General features: G+C 38.5%; 1 protein-coding gene across 1 annotated transcript in view; it reads right to left on the bottom strand.

Annotated features, from left to right (window-relative positions):
* The window catches only part of MTOR (mechanistic target of rapamycin kinase), a 170,717-nt gene that overhangs the window by 137,525 nt on the left and 15,695 nt on the right, over window positions 1–17,497 (bottom strand). The window contains exons 10-19 of the mRNA XM_077151319.1: window positions 16,491–16,619; window positions 15,144–15,388; window positions 13,866–14,081; window positions 13,318–13,523; window positions 10,702–10,824; window positions 10,003–10,092; window positions 9,688–9,780; window positions 8,719–8,853; window positions 8,343–8,472; window positions 6,792–7,042 (exon numbers count right to left, since the gene is read on the bottom strand). Of these exons, the coding sequence (XP_077007434.1) occupies window positions 6,792–7,042; window positions 8,343–8,472; window positions 8,719–8,853; window positions 9,688–9,780; window positions 10,003–10,092; window positions 10,702–10,824; window positions 13,318–13,523; window positions 13,866–14,081; window positions 15,144–15,388; window positions 16,491–16,619 (1,618 nt within the window). The remainder of the gene's footprint in view (window positions 1–6,791; window positions 7,043–8,342; window positions 8,473–8,718; window positions 8,854–9,687; window positions 9,781–10,002; window positions 10,093–10,701; window positions 10,825–13,317; window positions 13,524–13,865; window positions 14,082–15,143; window positions 15,389–16,490; window positions 16,620–17,497) is intronic.

Below are 17,497 nucleotides of genomic sequence, written 5' to 3'. Positions count from 1 at the left end.
AAAAAAAAACTTAAATGGCATTCAGTAAACTTATTGTTAATGCTAATATTGGTCATAAAGTATTTATAGGTCTACAAATATATATTTTATAAGATAAAGCAAATAAGAAATTATGAAAATGTCAGAATCAAGTTTTTAGGGTAACAGAAAAGAGATACAAGTTAAAATCATTCTTTAATCTTAAATTTGAATTAGAAATATCAATAGTGTTATGCTAGTTTGAAGCTATTATATACCCCAGAAAAGCCATGTCCTTTAATCCTCATCAATATTGCTGGGTTTTAATTGTTTCTACGGAGATATGACCCACCCAATTGTGGGTAACTTCTGATTAGATGGTTTCCATGGAGATAAGTCTCTACCCATTCAAGGTGGGATTGCTTACTGGAGCCTTTTAAGAGGGAACCATTTTGGAAAAACTTGTAAAGCAATCAGAACTAGCAGAGTTCACAAAACCAGAGACCTTTGGAGATGAAGAAGGAAAATGCCCCCAGGGGAGCTTCATGAAATAAGAAGCCTGGAGAGAAAGCTAGCTGGCACTGCCATATTTGCCATGTGCCCTTTCAGCCTTCTTGAATCAAAGTATTTGTCCCTGGATGCTTTAATTTGGACATTTTCAGAGTCTTGCCTTAATCTGGACATTTTCATGGCCTTAGAGCTGTAACTTGCAATTTAATAAATTCCTCTTTTTAAAAGCTGTTCTGTTTCCAGTATATCACATTCCAGCAGCTTACTAACTAAAACAACGCTTATCATTTATTTTTCTCATTCTCAAAATTATATATTTCTCATTCTGTTCACTGAAAAGACCTAGAAATAATAATCCTCAAATCGCAATACAAATCTCTCACTGAAAGAGATCCTTGGAGAAGCAGTCATGTCCAGTTTTAAGTGAAATGTATTTGATAAGCTTGGAATATCTTTTTTCCTGACAAAAAGCAAGAAAGAAATCAAAGACTAAGATCAGTGTGCTCTGTAGAAAGGACACAATAAGTCAAGGTGATGGGTTCATTAGACCATGAAAAAAAAAAAGCACTTGCAACAAAGTTAAACATACCAGACATACATACATCAATAAATTAATAATGATCCTAAAAAAAAAATAAAGGGGGCGGGCCGCGGTGGCTCAGCGGGCAAGAGTGCTTGCCTGCCATGCCGGAGGACCTCGGTTCGATTCCCGGCCCCAGCCCATGTAAAAAACAAACAAACAAACAAAATATAATAAAACAAGAAAATGTTTCCCTTTCTTCCATCCTTCCTTCCTTCTCTCTGTCTTTCCTTCCCTTCCTTCCTCTCTCTTTAAAAAAAAAAAATAAAGGGGGCGTGTGCACCTTGGTCTTCTCTGAGAGGCTGCTAGAGCCCTGACTTCTTATTTTGAAAAACTGATAAAGGGAAAAGCCATGCATTTATTCTGCCTTTCCCGCATGAACTGTATTTCAAATTAACTAGTTGATGATACAAAGTTCCTTACAGATGATTTCTCGCTAATAAATCCAGAAGCAATGATGGAATTAGAAAATCATAATGTTACAGTCCCTAATGAAATAGTGGATGTTGGACAGTCATCAATGGATGCTAAAACAATGCAGGGAAATAATGATGAGGAACTTAACAACAGATGGGATCACAATCACAGCACCTGAACCTTCTAACTTTCACATTTCTTTAAGTAGATGGTCTAATAAATATTTGCTTCTTAGTATGCTGAAACAGGGAGCTTCTAGCAATACCTATAAAGTAGTTTTTTCTAAAAGAAAGGAGTATGAATCCAATCAAGCCTCTAAATCTATAGTTTATAGGAAGTTAAAAAATACCTGGATGATTCCATCAATCTAATCCAGAATGGGAAAATCTATAGGACAAATGTCCTCATTTCTTCCACAAATATATGGTACGAAAAAAAGTGGGAAAGAAAAGGGAGATACATATAGGGAGAATTAAATGTATCAACCAAATGTCATGTGTAGACCTTATCTGATTCTGATTTGAATAAAAAAACTGTAAAAAGACATTTTTTAGGAAAACATGAAAGTCTGAAAAGACAGTCTTGGTATTAAGAAATTATTGTTACTTTTGTAGGTGGGATAACTGTATTATGGCTATATTGGAAAAAAATAATTATTAATATGAAATTTTGAATTCGTTTTAAAATACTCCAGAAAAAAATGAAACCAAACTGACAAATTGCTAATGATTGTTGATGGGGACATGAAAATGTAACATGATTATGACTGAAATATTCCAATACAAATATACACAAAAATTAAGGGTCAGGCGCTGTGATGGTGGCTCAGTAGCAGAATTCTCGCCTACCATGCCAGAGACCTGGGTTTGATTACCGGTGCCTGCCCATGAAAAAAAAAAATTAAGGGTGGCCAACAAGTAGAAGGCAAAAAATAAAAAATAAAAGTTTAAACCCCCAAAAAAGACAAAATGAAAGAAAAATAAACAGAAAGCAGGACCAAAAGAAAGGATTAATTAAGATGGTGGAAATAAATCCAAATATTTCAATAATCACAATAAATGTAATTGGGCTAAATGCACTGATTAAAAGACAATGACTTCCAAGCTGGGTAAAAACATTACATAGCTATATCATAATTACAACACCCATCTAAAATAAAGGTCAAAAAACTATGAAAATTTAAAAGTATAGGAAAAGACATACACTCTCCCTCAAAAAGAGCTGGTGTGGCTAAATCAGTATTAGGCAAAATTAATTTAAGGAATCACTAAAAATAAAAAGGGTCACTGCATAATAATAATAAAATATTCAAATCACCAAGAAGATGTATGATTTAAAATTTGTACATTGAATAATATAACCTCAAAAATATGTAAAACAGAACTGACTAAACTATGAAAATGTAATAAATTCACCACTGTAAAGGGAGATTTTAAATCACCTGTCTTAGTAATTGATAGATCAAGCAAGCAAAAAATTAACAAGACTAGAGAAGAGTTGAACATAATAAGTAAAAAGCTCAACCTAATGTCATATATGGAACCTGTGCATAACATTAGCAAATATGCACTATTCCCAAGCATTTAAGACATATTTATAAAAAATTTATTACGCACTGATTCATAAAGACAGTCTAATAAATACCAAAGAATCATAAATACAATGCAATTAAGTTAGATATTAAAATCAAAAAGAAAATTTTAATAATCATGTAAATTTGCATATTAAAACACTCACTTCTAAATAACTTAAGGTGAAATAAGAAATCATAACAAACAGAAAATATTTATTTTTGAACAATAATGAAAATACAGTACCATTATTCAGCAAATAAAAGAAACGCCCCAAATATGGGATAGTTTGAGCAGAAAGAATAATGCGTAACAACCAATACCTGATCCTAGACTGGATTCTGAACTGGAGGATAGAGAATTTTTATAGGAATTCTTACAGGACATTATTGGATCAACTGTAGTATGTAGATACATGCTACAACATGGATGAGCCTCAAAACCTTTATTATGTGATATAAGGCAGACACAAAAGACCACGTAACATATGATTCTGCTTATATGAAACATTCAGAAAAGGCAACTCTACAGAGACAGAATGAAAATTAATGGGTGATTATGACTGGGGTAGGAATGAGAGTAACTAAAGGGTCTTGAAGTTTCTTTCTAGGGTGATGGAAATTTTTTAAAATTAGAGTGTGGTGATGGCTGCCCAACTCTGTAAATAAATTAAAAATAACTGAACTTTCTATTTAAAGGGGGGGATTCTATGGTAAATGAATCAATACATTCTATGGTATGTATCAATAACCAAAACCTGAGTTTTGTAATGCAGCTAGCAACACTTGTAACTTGTAGCCTTAATAGATTACATTAGAAAAGAGGAAAATCTGATGATTAATGAACCAAAATTCCAACATAAGAAGTTAAAAAGAAAAGAAGAAAGGAAAATAGAAAATTACAACAAAGATATGAGCAGATTACTGAAATAGGAAACAAAGATCCAAGAGAAAATACGAATAATAGAAAGTTGGTTGTTTGAGAAAGAAAAATACTACAGATAAATCTTTCACAAAAATTTTTTTATTAAAAAAATAAGAGAATAGTGTAAATAACTTCATACTAACAAATGCTATTTAGATAGAATGAATAATTTCCTATAAAAATGTGATGAAACTGTCTCAAGAAGAAACAGAAAAGCTGAACAGATGTTTGAGCTTGTAGTTAAAAGAAATTATTCATAGGCTAATTTCATTTAAGAATATAGATGCAAAATTATTAAATTAAATGCTAGATATAAAATCAATGTATTAAAAATACAACATGGGCGGGCAACAGTGGCTCAGTGGCAGAGTTCTTGCCTGCCATGCCAGAGACCCAGGTTCGATTGCCAGTGCCTGCCCAGGCCAAAAAAAAAAAAAAAATATATATATATATATATATATACACACACATCATAGACCAAGGTATTTTTATAATGCAAGTATGTTCAACATTAGAATATGTATCAGCATAATTCAAAATATTAACTCACTGAAAGAGAAAAACCAAATGACCACAATGGATAAAGAAAAGCATATGAAAAATCCAGCACCCATTCATGATAAAGACTCTTTAGAAAACTAAGGCTAAAGGGGGATTGCTAGAATCAAAAAGCTATTCACTCAAAACTACAGCAAGCGTTATATTTAATGGTGAAATATTAATAGCAGTCCCATGAAAATCAGACACAAGATTAAAAGATCTTCACTATCACTGAGTCTAATCAACACTATAGTGGAGGTCCTAGGAATGCAGTTAAGGATAAATAATAAATGGTTTATAGATTAAAACAAAAAAACCAAAACGTCTTTTTTTTTCAGACTATGGGATTATCTAGAATGAAAACGTGAGAAAATTAACAGGTAAATTATTAGAATCAGTAAGAGAATTCAATGTGCTCACTACTTATACAAAAAGAAAGTACAGTTCTATATATCAGACAGGAAGTAGAAAATGCAACTTCCAAAAAGGTACTGCCTCTTCTATATGTGTATCAAACTGATAATGTGACCACAAAGGGAAAATAATTCAAGTATCTTTTTAGTCCAGGACTCTGACTGTATAATGTATTTTAAGAACAGTAGGTTTGTTACTGGTAGTAGCACGGGTAATCATGGAACTACTCTGAGAATCCTATATGGTTTAGGGCAATTGAGCAAATGTTTCTGTAGGATCCAGGGCTCTCACTATAGGAGAGCAGACATACAAACATGGACTATGAGGAGGTGAGGAAGAATCCTGCGATACTGGATTTGAATTCCAGATCAGCATGAACTCATTTTTTTATTATGTTTTCTCCTAGTGCTCCCACTGAAACGGTCTAAAAGCAACAACATATCAGTGAAATGATCTTCCCTAGTAGCCAGATACTGGTTTCTAAATACTTTTCCCCACTAAAAGGAAACAGGTCTCCTTGAAAAAACGGCTGATTCCAGGTCTGGGGTAGGGAAAGAATACAACAAGCCTGGGAAAATCTTGTATCAGAAAGCAAGGATGAGCTCAGAGACTCGCGGGACATGTCAAAAGGATATAAGCTTAAAGGGACTCCCATTGGCCAAAAATGGGACAGTTTGAGCAAAACAATCAATACCTGATCCTAGACTGGATTCTAAGTTGGAGGAGAGAGAATACTTATAGACATTATTGGATCAGCTGGTAAAACTAGAATATAGGAAGTAGATTAAAATATCATATCCATGTGTTAAATCTACTGTGTTTGAAAATTGTACTGTACTTGTGTAAGTGAATGTTCCTGTTCTTGGAAAATATACACTGAAGTATTTATGGGTGGAGTGCTATGATGTATGCAACTTATTCTCAGGGAATAGGAAAAATAAATTATGTAAATATACTATACACAGAGAAAAGGGGCACACAATGAAGGAACTGGGAAAAATGTTAACAAAAGGTGAATCTGAATAAAGAGTCCATGACCATTCTTTATACTTTTCTTATTTCTGCAATTTTTTTTTTTGTAAATCTGAAATTATTTCCACATAAAGTTTTTAAAAAATTGAAGACAGTAGTGAATTAAAACACACTGAATTAAAAAAAAAAATCTGTAAGTCCACAATGATACACAACAAAAAGAAAGCAAGAAAAAGAAAGAGGGCAAAAAGGGGAAAAGCTCTTTTTTACAGAAAAATGCCAGCTAACAAAAGCAGAATGAGTGATACAATTAGAAACTACCAATGTAGTTTTGCAACTACCAATGTGATAACTGATTCAAGCAAGGATCATCAACAGATGTTACAATCATTAGGTGAAATGTAGTTGGAGAAGAGGATAGTCGCAAAGTATCATCCCCACAGATTACTTCTTAATGACAATGGAGAGATCTGATGGGTAATAATTTAACTACCTGCTGGAATTTAGTATCGAGGAAAATGGGACAAACTGACATTTTGAGATATGGTATGAACTTCATCTATGTTATATACTCACCAGAAATGTTCAATTTAAATCTAATTGTGTAGAAGCAACCAGAAATCCAGACAAGGGTCATTCCCAGACAACCGGACTGAACTCTAGATTAGTGAGACTGACAATGCTTTCCTTCCCCTCCAGGCACTCGTCTTATAGCCATACTGAAGGGATAAGCCAGAAAACTGAACTGAGCTGATTAAACTTGTACACTTGGGTGTTAAGAATTTAAGGAGGAGCATTAGCTCAGAACAAGCAGAGCGCATGATCAGGAAACTGAGGCATCGGTGAATCTTCTAAGTGTGTATGATGCAAAGAGAGAGAGGAGCAAAGGAGTTTTAGCTACTTACTTCACGGATGGCCCCGTCGCAGACCCGAATTACATTAAGGAATGTGGGCATGACCTGGGGCAGGAACTGCACACACTTGAGCCCCAGGGATTTGAAGATGAAGGTGATGGCCTGGACAACCATGGTGTGATGGTGAGAGAGGGACTGGTCTCGGAAGATCCGCATCAGGGCCACCATGGAAACAGCAGGGTAGAACTCATCCAGAGGCAGGTTTCCCATGTTGACCAGCATCTCACTGGTGCTGTAGTCAGCTAGAAAAACACAATGGGGAGAAGTCATGAGGTACGTATAACACTACTGACTTTAGGCAGAGTATGGTTAACAACAAACAAAAAATTTCCTGACAGACATGAGAGTTCATATCTTTCTCCCTGGTGTATTCTAACACTATTGGGAAAACAGGGTTTATTTGGACCCACTGAAGAGCTCTCACCTTTCAAGATGAAAGGGTTTTTGGCTATTCTAGTACCCAAACTACAAAAGCCTAAAATAGCACATAATGGGTTTTGTTTAAATGTTTAACTTAGCTTTTTACCATTATAATTCACAACTATGTAACTGAAACCATCAATAAATATAATTACTCCCCCAAATAAAAGTAAAGGGAATTAAATTAGGCAAACATCTGTTCAGCAGCTGTGCAGTCCCCTTGGGCATTCAGACAAGTTAGTGGGCAGATGTTCCCTGACCTGAATAAGGATCTCCTGGGCACTGACTGGGGATATTACGAGTGCTGCCAGGAGCTTAAGAACCACAGTAGGTGCAGAGATAGGCCTGCCTGATGGTGCTGACAGCCAAGGGTCTGCTAGGATAAACCACAGGTACAATTCTCTGATAGACAGAAAGAAGAGAAAATCGGAAGCAGTAAGAACCCAATTACAGACTTTAGAAACAACTATTTCATTTTGGGAAAAAAACATTTTACTGGATTAGTTAAGACTACAGACTTTCACATTTTCAGATACACACCTTCCCTTCTGTCACTAGTTTCTATAGATAGATAATGATTAAATTTGGAAACTCTCCTGCATTCTCATACCCTATCACAATCTCTCAGGTTACTTGTCAAAAGGCAATGGGGTTCTAGGACCCTGGATTTCTGACAGCTGTTAGTTTTTCTATGCCTCTGAGACTTGCCTCAACAACAAAAGTTACTTCTAAACTCTACAGATGAGCTCTATTCTCTCAGATTTCCTTATCAATTAAAACAGGAAAAGTAAATCCTATACTCTTCCTCCTCGGGTGTTATAGGGATTTAAAAAAATAAAACAGAAAGAAAAAAATATAGCAAAGAATGAGAGATGAACAAGAGGTGATGGGGTTATTCTTTGTATCTCTCTCACCAGCACCAAAAATGTATTAACCCTTGACAAAGAATCTGGACAGATGGGAGGACTCTGGGTACACTGGGAAGCAGGATCCCTGCTGTGGCTCAAAAGGAAATTAATTTTTCATTCAGAAATAAGCCAATAACCTATAATTTCAATTATCCAGCCCAAGACTCTTTCTAACTGGTCAACAAAGTGTCTCTCACAGTTCCCTTCAACTTACAGGAATCCTGACTTGATTTGGACTCTGAGAGGCTGACAGCAGAAGCATCCCGGGACTGGTCAATCATCCCGATATTCACTTTGTGCTTGTAGGGATCCAATGCCCCCAAAAGCCCTAACACACGGATAGCCTGTGTGAGAAAGGGGTGGGGAAAAAAGAAACCATTCATTCATAACATCTGATTACAGCAGGTTTCATGGATACTCTTTTTCTGTTCTATAATACACAATTCATACCTGGATGATCAGCAACATGAACAAAAGAGAGGGGGGCAGAAAGTCCGATCAATACGTCAGAGCACATTAATTGCCTCAACTTTCCCCCTCTCTCCACCCTCCTGGAAATCTTTCAAGACTGAATTTACCATGTTCCCTACCTCTCTCCGTGTACCCTGGTTCTGCTCAGTCTTCAAAAAATTTAGCAGCACCTCAAGCAAAGTAGGATACTTCCTGTAGGGCTCCACCACATAGCCAGTGCTAGCCACCAACTGTCCCAGTGTCCACAGAGCCACCTGGACAGGCAAAAGATTACATGGGTTGTTGAGCCAGTAAGAGAAAAAAGAAGGCATAGTTTGTACTCTTAAATTATTGTAATAAAGTGTTAGAGACTATTATAAGAAAAGAAGTTTCTCGTAAAGGTACTAACATGACCAGAAATTCTCAGAGTTCAGGCATAAAAACAAGGCTGATCAAGTACAAATCTATTAACAATCACTGGATACAAAAATAAGGAATATCTCACCTTTCTTTAAGGAAACACATGGTCCTTCCATATCCCTAATGATTAACAGGAGAAATGTGATTCAAAAATAAACTGACTGGGGTGCACAGGTGGTTCGGTGGTTAAAATGCCGGCCTTCCATGCGGGAGACCTGGGTTCGATTTCTGGACATGAACCCCCAAAAAGGAATAAATAAATAAATAAATAAATAATAAATTGATTGTTCATAATTTTAGTCTAGTAACCTAATGACCTCAAAGACCAAAGTGATACCAGAGATAGGAGGAGCTGAGTTGAAGCTCAGCTTGCCTCCACCGTCTGTGGCTAAGGTTTTCTCAACATAGTGTGCCCTCTCTGAGCTGCAGCTCTAATAGATGATCTAAATTTTCTTTTGCATTGAGGAAATGGACCTCATCAGTCCTGATCTGCACTGAAAGTGACTTTGGTTCAGGATGACAGTTAATTCTGATTCCAAGTCTTTCTTCTTTTGGCTCATTCAGTAAATAGCTCTGAGTATCAACTCTGTGCCAGGTCCTGTGTCAGCAGTGTCTGGGGACACTGAAGTAAGTAACAGACAAGGCCTCCTAGGGTCTGTCCTGCTCAGTCAGGAAGCAATGGTACACACCTGCCTTTTGGCTAACAGAGAGGAGTCCTGAAGCATGTCCATGATGATAATAAAAAGTTCATCAACCCATTTCCTCATTTCCAGGCCACTAACCTATAAAACAAAAAGAGAGGGGTTATATGGTAGAATAAGGCTAAGCAGGGTTTGTATTATTTCTGTAATTGTCCTATAAATTTGAAAGTATTTCAAAATAAAAAGTAAAAAAAAAAAGGTTGTAGATAATATCAGAAATTATGACATTAAGAGATATTTTGACTTTCTTAGAGGTTAAATAGTATTCTCTCCACCCTTTGGAAAAAGCAGTTGTCCCTTTACCTGAGCCAATTCTCCTATTGTAGCCAAGACATTATTGATGACACCTGGATTTGGATCAGGGTCTGGATCTTTCAGTTTCAAAATTAAAGCCTATGGAAAGATGGTATGAGAAGATGAATGCAGATTAGAATCTCTTAGAAATCTTTCTTTCACATAAGTAAAATTTACCCACGACACAATCTCAGTCATATGAAAATTACTTCTAGGCTTTATGAATCCAATATTTCACTAGAATGTGGTTTCTTAAACTTTTCCCCACACTGAGCACAAGTCTGGGAAAAAAACATCATTTAAAAGTATTTCCAATGCCTCCTCTAAACTAAAACTGTATAACCATTTATCCAGATTCACACATGAAAGACTTCTATGATCCCAATGTATTCAGATTTAAGGCTCATTCTTCCTTATTTTGGAGAAGCTATTTTTATGTTACTATCTACCTACTGCTTTCCAAGCACATTTTATGATGTGCTTTAGGCATCATATCTTATCTCTTAGAATTGGAGCACTTTGCTACAACTGGTGAGACTCTTGGTGCTCCTTAATTGAAAGTGCTCGAGGTGCTCCTTGTCTCTAAGCAAGGACTAAAGAAATGATTCATTCTGTTCAGTGTACCAGTGAGCAGTGAACACTTCAATCTTCCCAAAAAAGCTGATAAGATAGTTCCAAGAGAAAGTTTCAGTCTCTGCCATGTACTACCTTCAGAATAGGCTCCATGTAGGGGCGGATGAGTCGGGGGGCATTGGAAACCAGGTGCCCCAGCATGCGGGCACTCTGCTCTTTGATTCTTCCAATGCCACTGTGCTCCAGCTCTGTCAAAATCTGAAGGAAAGAAAGGCTCATTATGACAGAGGAAATTCTAGAGACAGATTGTGTGTCAAAAGGGAAAATGTGTCAGGGATCTAAGGGAGAACCAGGACTCCACTGCAGATCAAGTAGCTGCTAGATATTCCATAAGCAGAGGCCACCTCTGCAGTTAACAGAACAGTCTTGGAGACAACTGTGACTGGAAGGAAAAACCGTCTGAAACCAGCCCCTTTTCTTTCTATCATAGCACTTCCAAGGACCCACAGTCCGCTCTAAAGCATAGCTTTCAAGTGCAGAGCACACACAGTCTTGGAAGACAGAAAACTAACAGGGATAGCAGTGAGCAGGGTTTTACAAAAATGAGGAATGAGGGGAAGGCTCTCTGGAGGAAAAATCTTTGTCCGGATAGCTTAACTGAAAGAGGGCCTGCAAATAATGACAAAGAGATCAGAGAACAATCAGATCAGCTAAGACACTGAAAGAAATGCTGATACTCAATAGCTGTTTTGGGCAAATTGAGATAAACCAAATAATTAAGGATTGCATTAACAGGATCCCCTTGGATTTAATGAGCAAAGATATCATGCTTGTTCTGACTTCCTTAAAGTACCAGCAAATTAGCACAGTATATTCATGCTGACAACATACAAACACCACAACTTCCGGACAGCCGAAGTTGCTAGAAAGAGAGCTCTGAGAAGTGAGGAAAGTGACTGCCACAAAGCTCATGTTAACTCAACTACCCAAAAGAGAGACCTACAATTTGTTATACTTGGTGTTCAGTTACTAATAGCCCTGATTTTCTGCAACACTTTGGCAGCTATTTTTTCTCCATTCACAGTAGACAGCAGTGAAAGGGACTGGAGAGGGATACTAAGAACAGCACTGCAGCAGCAAGTAGAGATGGCAAGGCAGTGTGCCCCAGTGAGGAGAGCACAACTACCTGGAACAGTGTTGGGCCAAATCAAAGAATCCCAAATTCACTTCTAGAGCCAGACAGTTTCATTGTACCCTAAAAATAATAACCAATGCCCACCCTACTGACCAAGACATTGAAAAAATGGCTGAAGCACATTTAGGGCACGTCCGTTACCAAGTCATAGACATGCGCTATTCAATTCTGGAGAATCTGAATCAAAGTTTAAAAGTTACAAAAAAATACAATTTTATTAATATTTTAGTTTCAAGGGCTAAGTTCAGTACCTAGAAAATTCATTCCAAGTGTTTACATTCTCTAATATCAGAAAAATACAATAACTTGAGAGCTTAATGCCAGCTTCAGAAGGACAGGCACCATGTTGGACTTGTTCACTGATCTATTTCCAGCTCCCAGCAAGACCCCAAGCATAGTAGATGCTCAAAAAGTATGTTGACCAAACTCACATGCTGATGTTCTTATTAGGAGACATTTCTACAGCAAACATATTTAGCATAATCAGAGCTAGAAGTTTCAACAATGATTTCTTTTTCTTCATTAAGCATTAAGTATTTGTAAAAAACTTAAAATAATAAGCCTTCCTAATGTGGGACAGTTACAAACCATTAGGTTAAAAACAGACGTGCCAGCATTAAATACATTTCCTAATTTGTTGATTGATGATATAATCTCACAGCCACTTGAATTACGAATTATGAATAAATATTTGTCTAGAGTAAAAGTTACATATATTAATGATTCTCAAGTTCTTTATATGTTGAAAAATGTTTACTTCAAAAGAAACCATGGAGGAGGGTCAGAAGGCAGAGGAAGTGGCGAAGCAGAGTGCAGGAGGGGATAGGAAAGAACTGGGTGAGCCACACTGAGTCCCAGAAGAGAGGCAGGTGGAAATAACTTGAGGCAGGAAGGACTGGATCATGCATTGCTCACAAGGAGACCAGAGAACGTACTTGTGTAGGTGAAGACAAAGAATGGGGAGGCAAGCTTCAGTGGGAATTGGAAATCCTACTAGATCTAGTAACAATGCCAACCTCAGGCTATCACCCTGGCAGCTTAGCACAGCCTGGCACATTGTTTAAGAACATTTTATTTAAAAGCAAAAGCCAGGGATCACAGACCTGGAATAAGGACTGAGGAAAAATGTTGGAACCTATCTCTGTTTGTTATTTTGTTAAGAATAGTAGACTCTGTGCATCATCTTGGCATCAGCAAGAAAAGCAGGAGAGTGGAAAGCTGGGGAGGTACAGGGAAGATGGATACCATCCACAGCCAACTGAAGGAGAAGAGCCAATAAATGGAATAGATGGTAACCTGCCAGGGAAGAAAGTGCTGCATGAGAAATTAGACTGGTACTAAGAGGCATGCCGGAGTCATAGTGACAAGAAGCTTGTGAGGTGATAATACTAGAAATGCAATTACAAAACTGGGAAAACATGTAGACCTGGGAAGGCAAATGTTTTTTCCTAGTATCTCACTATTTCTTCTCCTTCCTTGTCCTATTTCCCCAAGCAGAACTCCAAATGAGAGCACTGTGCTCTATGGCCTCTTGGGTTGACTGCCATACCCGTTACCTGGATGAGCATCTTGCGGAGAAAAGGCATGACAAAGGCTGGGTTCATGCTACTGAGCCGGCCCACAGTGCAGATGGCCAGCTCCCGGATCTCAAACACCTGGTCATTCAGGGCCACAAACAGGGCCTGCAAGTTCTCTGCCTGGGCCAGGTGTGCATCAAAGCGCTCATCCAGGGATGCCAAGACACAGTAGCGGATGTCAGGGTCTGCAAGAGCAAGTGAGCCTTTGAACATTTCTTCAATTATTTCATCCCTCTAGTCCTTTCCCAATCACCACCTCGACTGCCAACAGCCTAATGGAAGGATTCCAGATAATTTTTTCTCATCTAACCTTGTCATTTTTTCCCTTACATACAGGAGCAAAGGTAAAGACAAAATTATCTTCCACCAATAGGCTGGAGTAATCAAGCATAACCTTGGCAGAGAAACAGCCGAACATCAGCCTGGTTGAGACTGACGATCTCTAGAGAGACCATGTAGTGAAACTGGCAACTTTCAACTGCCAGGCTCCTAAACTTTCCGAGACTGCTTCTGTCTGTAAGCTTTACCAGGATCTGTTATCCCAACCACGAGCAGTTTGCTGAGCACATCTGCCACCACTTGCACTGCAGTCTGGCTAACCACGTGAGCATGGCCACTGATGAGGTGGATGGAGGGTGTGAGCAGGCGGGAGCAGGTGCGGGCAGCTTCCATGCGGATCTCCTTGTGCTCACTGTTTAGGAAATGATCTGCACAGTGGCGGACAAACTGGGTCAGAGAGTGGCCTGGATACAAATGCAGAGAGAAAACAGAATAGACATTGGTGCTTTGGATACGTAGGTCTGCAACTTGCTAGCTGCAATTTGTGGCTACAAATTCAATTTTCTACAAGGTATCAAACAACAAGATACTGACCCAGAGCTCTTTTAAAATGTTTAATAAATGCGCTTTGAATTGGCAAAAAGGAAGAAGAGGAATGGTGGAGGAGCAGAGACAGAAAAAAAGTACCCACCTACAGTTTTATTCCTTTCAAAGAATAAGCTATTTTGTTTCATTCTGATCCAACCCCTTACATGACCAGTGAGTAAAACAGTTCTTAAACAAATGTACCTTGTCTTAGTTCCCAGAATTAATTAAGCTAAAAAGTCTGATGCAGGCTGACTTTAAAATATTGCTACCTTTTATTAATTAGAAATGTTACATTGGGCATTAACCAATGTTAAATGGAGTAACTACAACAGGGAAAACACAACAGGGAAAATACAGATGTGAAAGTCTTCAAACAGCATGTCTGGCATTTTACACTTGAGTGGCTCCCTGCAGTACTGACCAATACTACCTCTATATTGACCAATACTACCTCTATGATCTTACATTTCAAAAGTTAACTATTTTTTCTCATGAAACGTATCTCCCTAAGGTATTAATGTGGGTTTATTGGGGCTTAGAATTCCAAACTCAACAACCTAATATATCATCCTTGGAAATCGTAACTTCAGGAATGGAAACATCTCCAAAGGTCCCTACTTGGAAATTCTGAAGCATTAAATACCACCTCAGCTATCAGATGGAAGTGGGGAGGTAAGAGGGATCTATCTTTGACTTTTCCATTTCTGAAGCATTATTTCCTTAGATTAGTACATACTTCTAATGAATACTCTCTGTCTCCAAACTCACCATGACACAAGGAAACAGTAGGGATTAACAATATGGAAGGAGTATGGGAAGGGTGAAGTGCTACAGAATCAGCTGTCCTGCTGATTCAGGATATGCCAGTCACCCTCATTCCTTTCTCAAGGCTCCCAGCATTGCTTGTTATCTTGGTAAGAGCCACTACAATTTCTCACCTTCAAATTCAAAGCTGCCAAGAGTTCGGAGGGCAAGAGTGATGCTGCCCACATCGCTGGCCTCAGGGAGGGTTGTGAGGCCAGGGGAGGCCAGCTGATGGGCTAGGCCCTTGGGCATGCCTGGGTGCCGGAGGGGTTTGTGCATGAGGACCAGAGACAGCATCTTCAAGAGCCCATCCTGGATGTCCTTCTTCAGCTGCGGGATCTGACGGCTCAAGTCATAGAGCACTGCAGTCAGGGCAGGGCTGAGGGGAAGGAAGCCAGTCATATATGGGATGGGCATGTGACATTCAGCCTGTTCTTAGAAAGAAAACAGCCCTTCTTTTCCAGCAAAGGGATCGAGCTCCATTACTGCTTGGTCTTTAGAAGAGAAAGATACTAAAAAATAGAGTGCAAGTCCTGAACATTCTTGTCCTGGCCTCAGATTTCAGAACAATTGGTTAAGTTTCAGGGTTTTGCCATGGCAGAACTTATTTATACTTCAGTACCACTGCTGAAGACCTCAATAAATAATCTGGTAAGCAGACTGAGGGCATCATCCTTATTTCATAAATGAAGGAAACTGAAGTTTAGGGAGCTGAAGCAATTTTCCCAATAGCAACAGAAACAATAGCTACACACATTTATTGAGCACTTCCTATAAGCAAGGGACTGTGCTAAGAGTAGCTATTCCATGAATGCTTTCACTTACTCCTGCTAACAACCCTAAACAACAGGAATTGCTTTGGTAGCTAACTTTTCAAATGAGGAACTTGATTAAATTATCTCCAGGAAGATTTGAGACTTCCGATTGTGAATATTAACCTTTGATTAAGAGGGAGATGTGATGCCACCCATTCCAGGTGGGTCCTAATAGTTAATTGAAATCCTTTAAAAGAAGAAGCATTTTGGAAAAAGAGAGAACTAGGAGAACCTCGAGAGTCCATGTAGCTAGAGATCTTTGGAGAAGGAAAACATTCCCAGGGGAGCTTCATGAAGAAGCCTAGAAAGAAAGCTAACAGATGTTGCCATGTTCACCATGTGACTTTCCAGTTGAGAGAGAAACCCTGAACTTCACTGGCCTTTCTGGAGTGAAGGTAACCTCTTGCTAGTACCTAATTTGAACATTTTTACAGACTTGCTTTAATTGGGACATTTTTATGGCCACAACTATAAATTTGCAACTTAATTTCCCCTTTTAAAAGCTGTTCTGTTTCTGATATATCACTTCCGATAGCTAGCAAACTAGAACACCTGCCGATCCAATTTAATGCACGACTTAATCATGCCTCTCTCTTTGAGTATAGTCCAATACTATGGACCAAGTATCACAATGGGACACGAAGGCTCAGGTTTCTGAACATTTACCTTAGTCCCACTGCCAACATGGGCTCTAGTAACTCCTTGATGTCCTGTTGGATACCTGGCCCCATCGCTCGAGCCAGCATACTGATACAGGTGAACACAGTGGCATCTACCTGCATTGCCTTCTGCCTCCTGCAGAAAAACAAAGAGTGGCTAGATCAGACATCCTAGCTTTTTATGACATCCTGCCTCAAAATCACCCATGGGAAGGTAGTTTACCAAGGCAGGACCACCACATGTGGGAGTACAGGTAGTCTACTCCATCATTCTAGGGGGTACCTTTCACATTATACCCATAACAGATTTGTATATTTATAACAACCCAGCAGATGGCAGTAAAGAATCTTGAGGAAGAAGCCCCTTTGCTGAATTCACAAGATGGTAACAAATGGGCTAGGGCAGTGCTGGCCAGGGTACCCTATTCAGGAAGCAAATTGTTTATACAGTCCAAAGTGCAGCACAGTCATCCTACAGAAAGACTCTCCCGTGTTAAAGGTGTTGGGCTTTATAATGGACAGAGCTTATTAACTCACCAGAGCAATCCTTGCTACCAATGCAGAGAAATATGAAGATAGAAATCTAAGACTAAAGCCAAGCAACACTGGGACCCCAGCCTTAAAGAAAGACACTCTAGCCTATCCTTTCTGTTTTTTGCATGGGTAGGCTCTGGGAATTGAACCCAGGTCTGTGGCATGGCAAGTAAGAATTCTGCCAGAGCCACCATTGCACCACCCTACCCATCTTTTTTTAATTTTTTTATTGTGAAAAATAATATATACACAAAAAAGCAGTAAATTTCAAAGCACACTGCAACAATTAGTTCATAGAACAGATTTTGCAGTTTGGTATGGGTTACAGTTTGCCAATTTTAGGTTTTTTACTTGTAGCTGCTTTAAGATACTGGGGACTAAACGAAATATTCAGCAACCATGTTTATTTGTTAAACCCTACCTTCTCTGTATAACTCCACCATCACCTTTGATCTTTCTCCCACACTTTAAGGGAATTTG

This window comes from Tamandua tetradactyla, chromosome 2, assembly GCF_023851605.1.
Source record: "Tamandua tetradactyla isolate mTamTet1 chromosome 2, mTamTet1.pri, whole genome shotgun sequence".
In the NCBI taxonomy this organism is placed as follows: Eukaryota; Metazoa; Chordata; class Mammalia; order Pilosa; family Myrmecophagidae; genus Tamandua; species Tamandua tetradactyla.
This window is presented reverse-complemented; position numbering and strand designations above follow the sequence as displayed.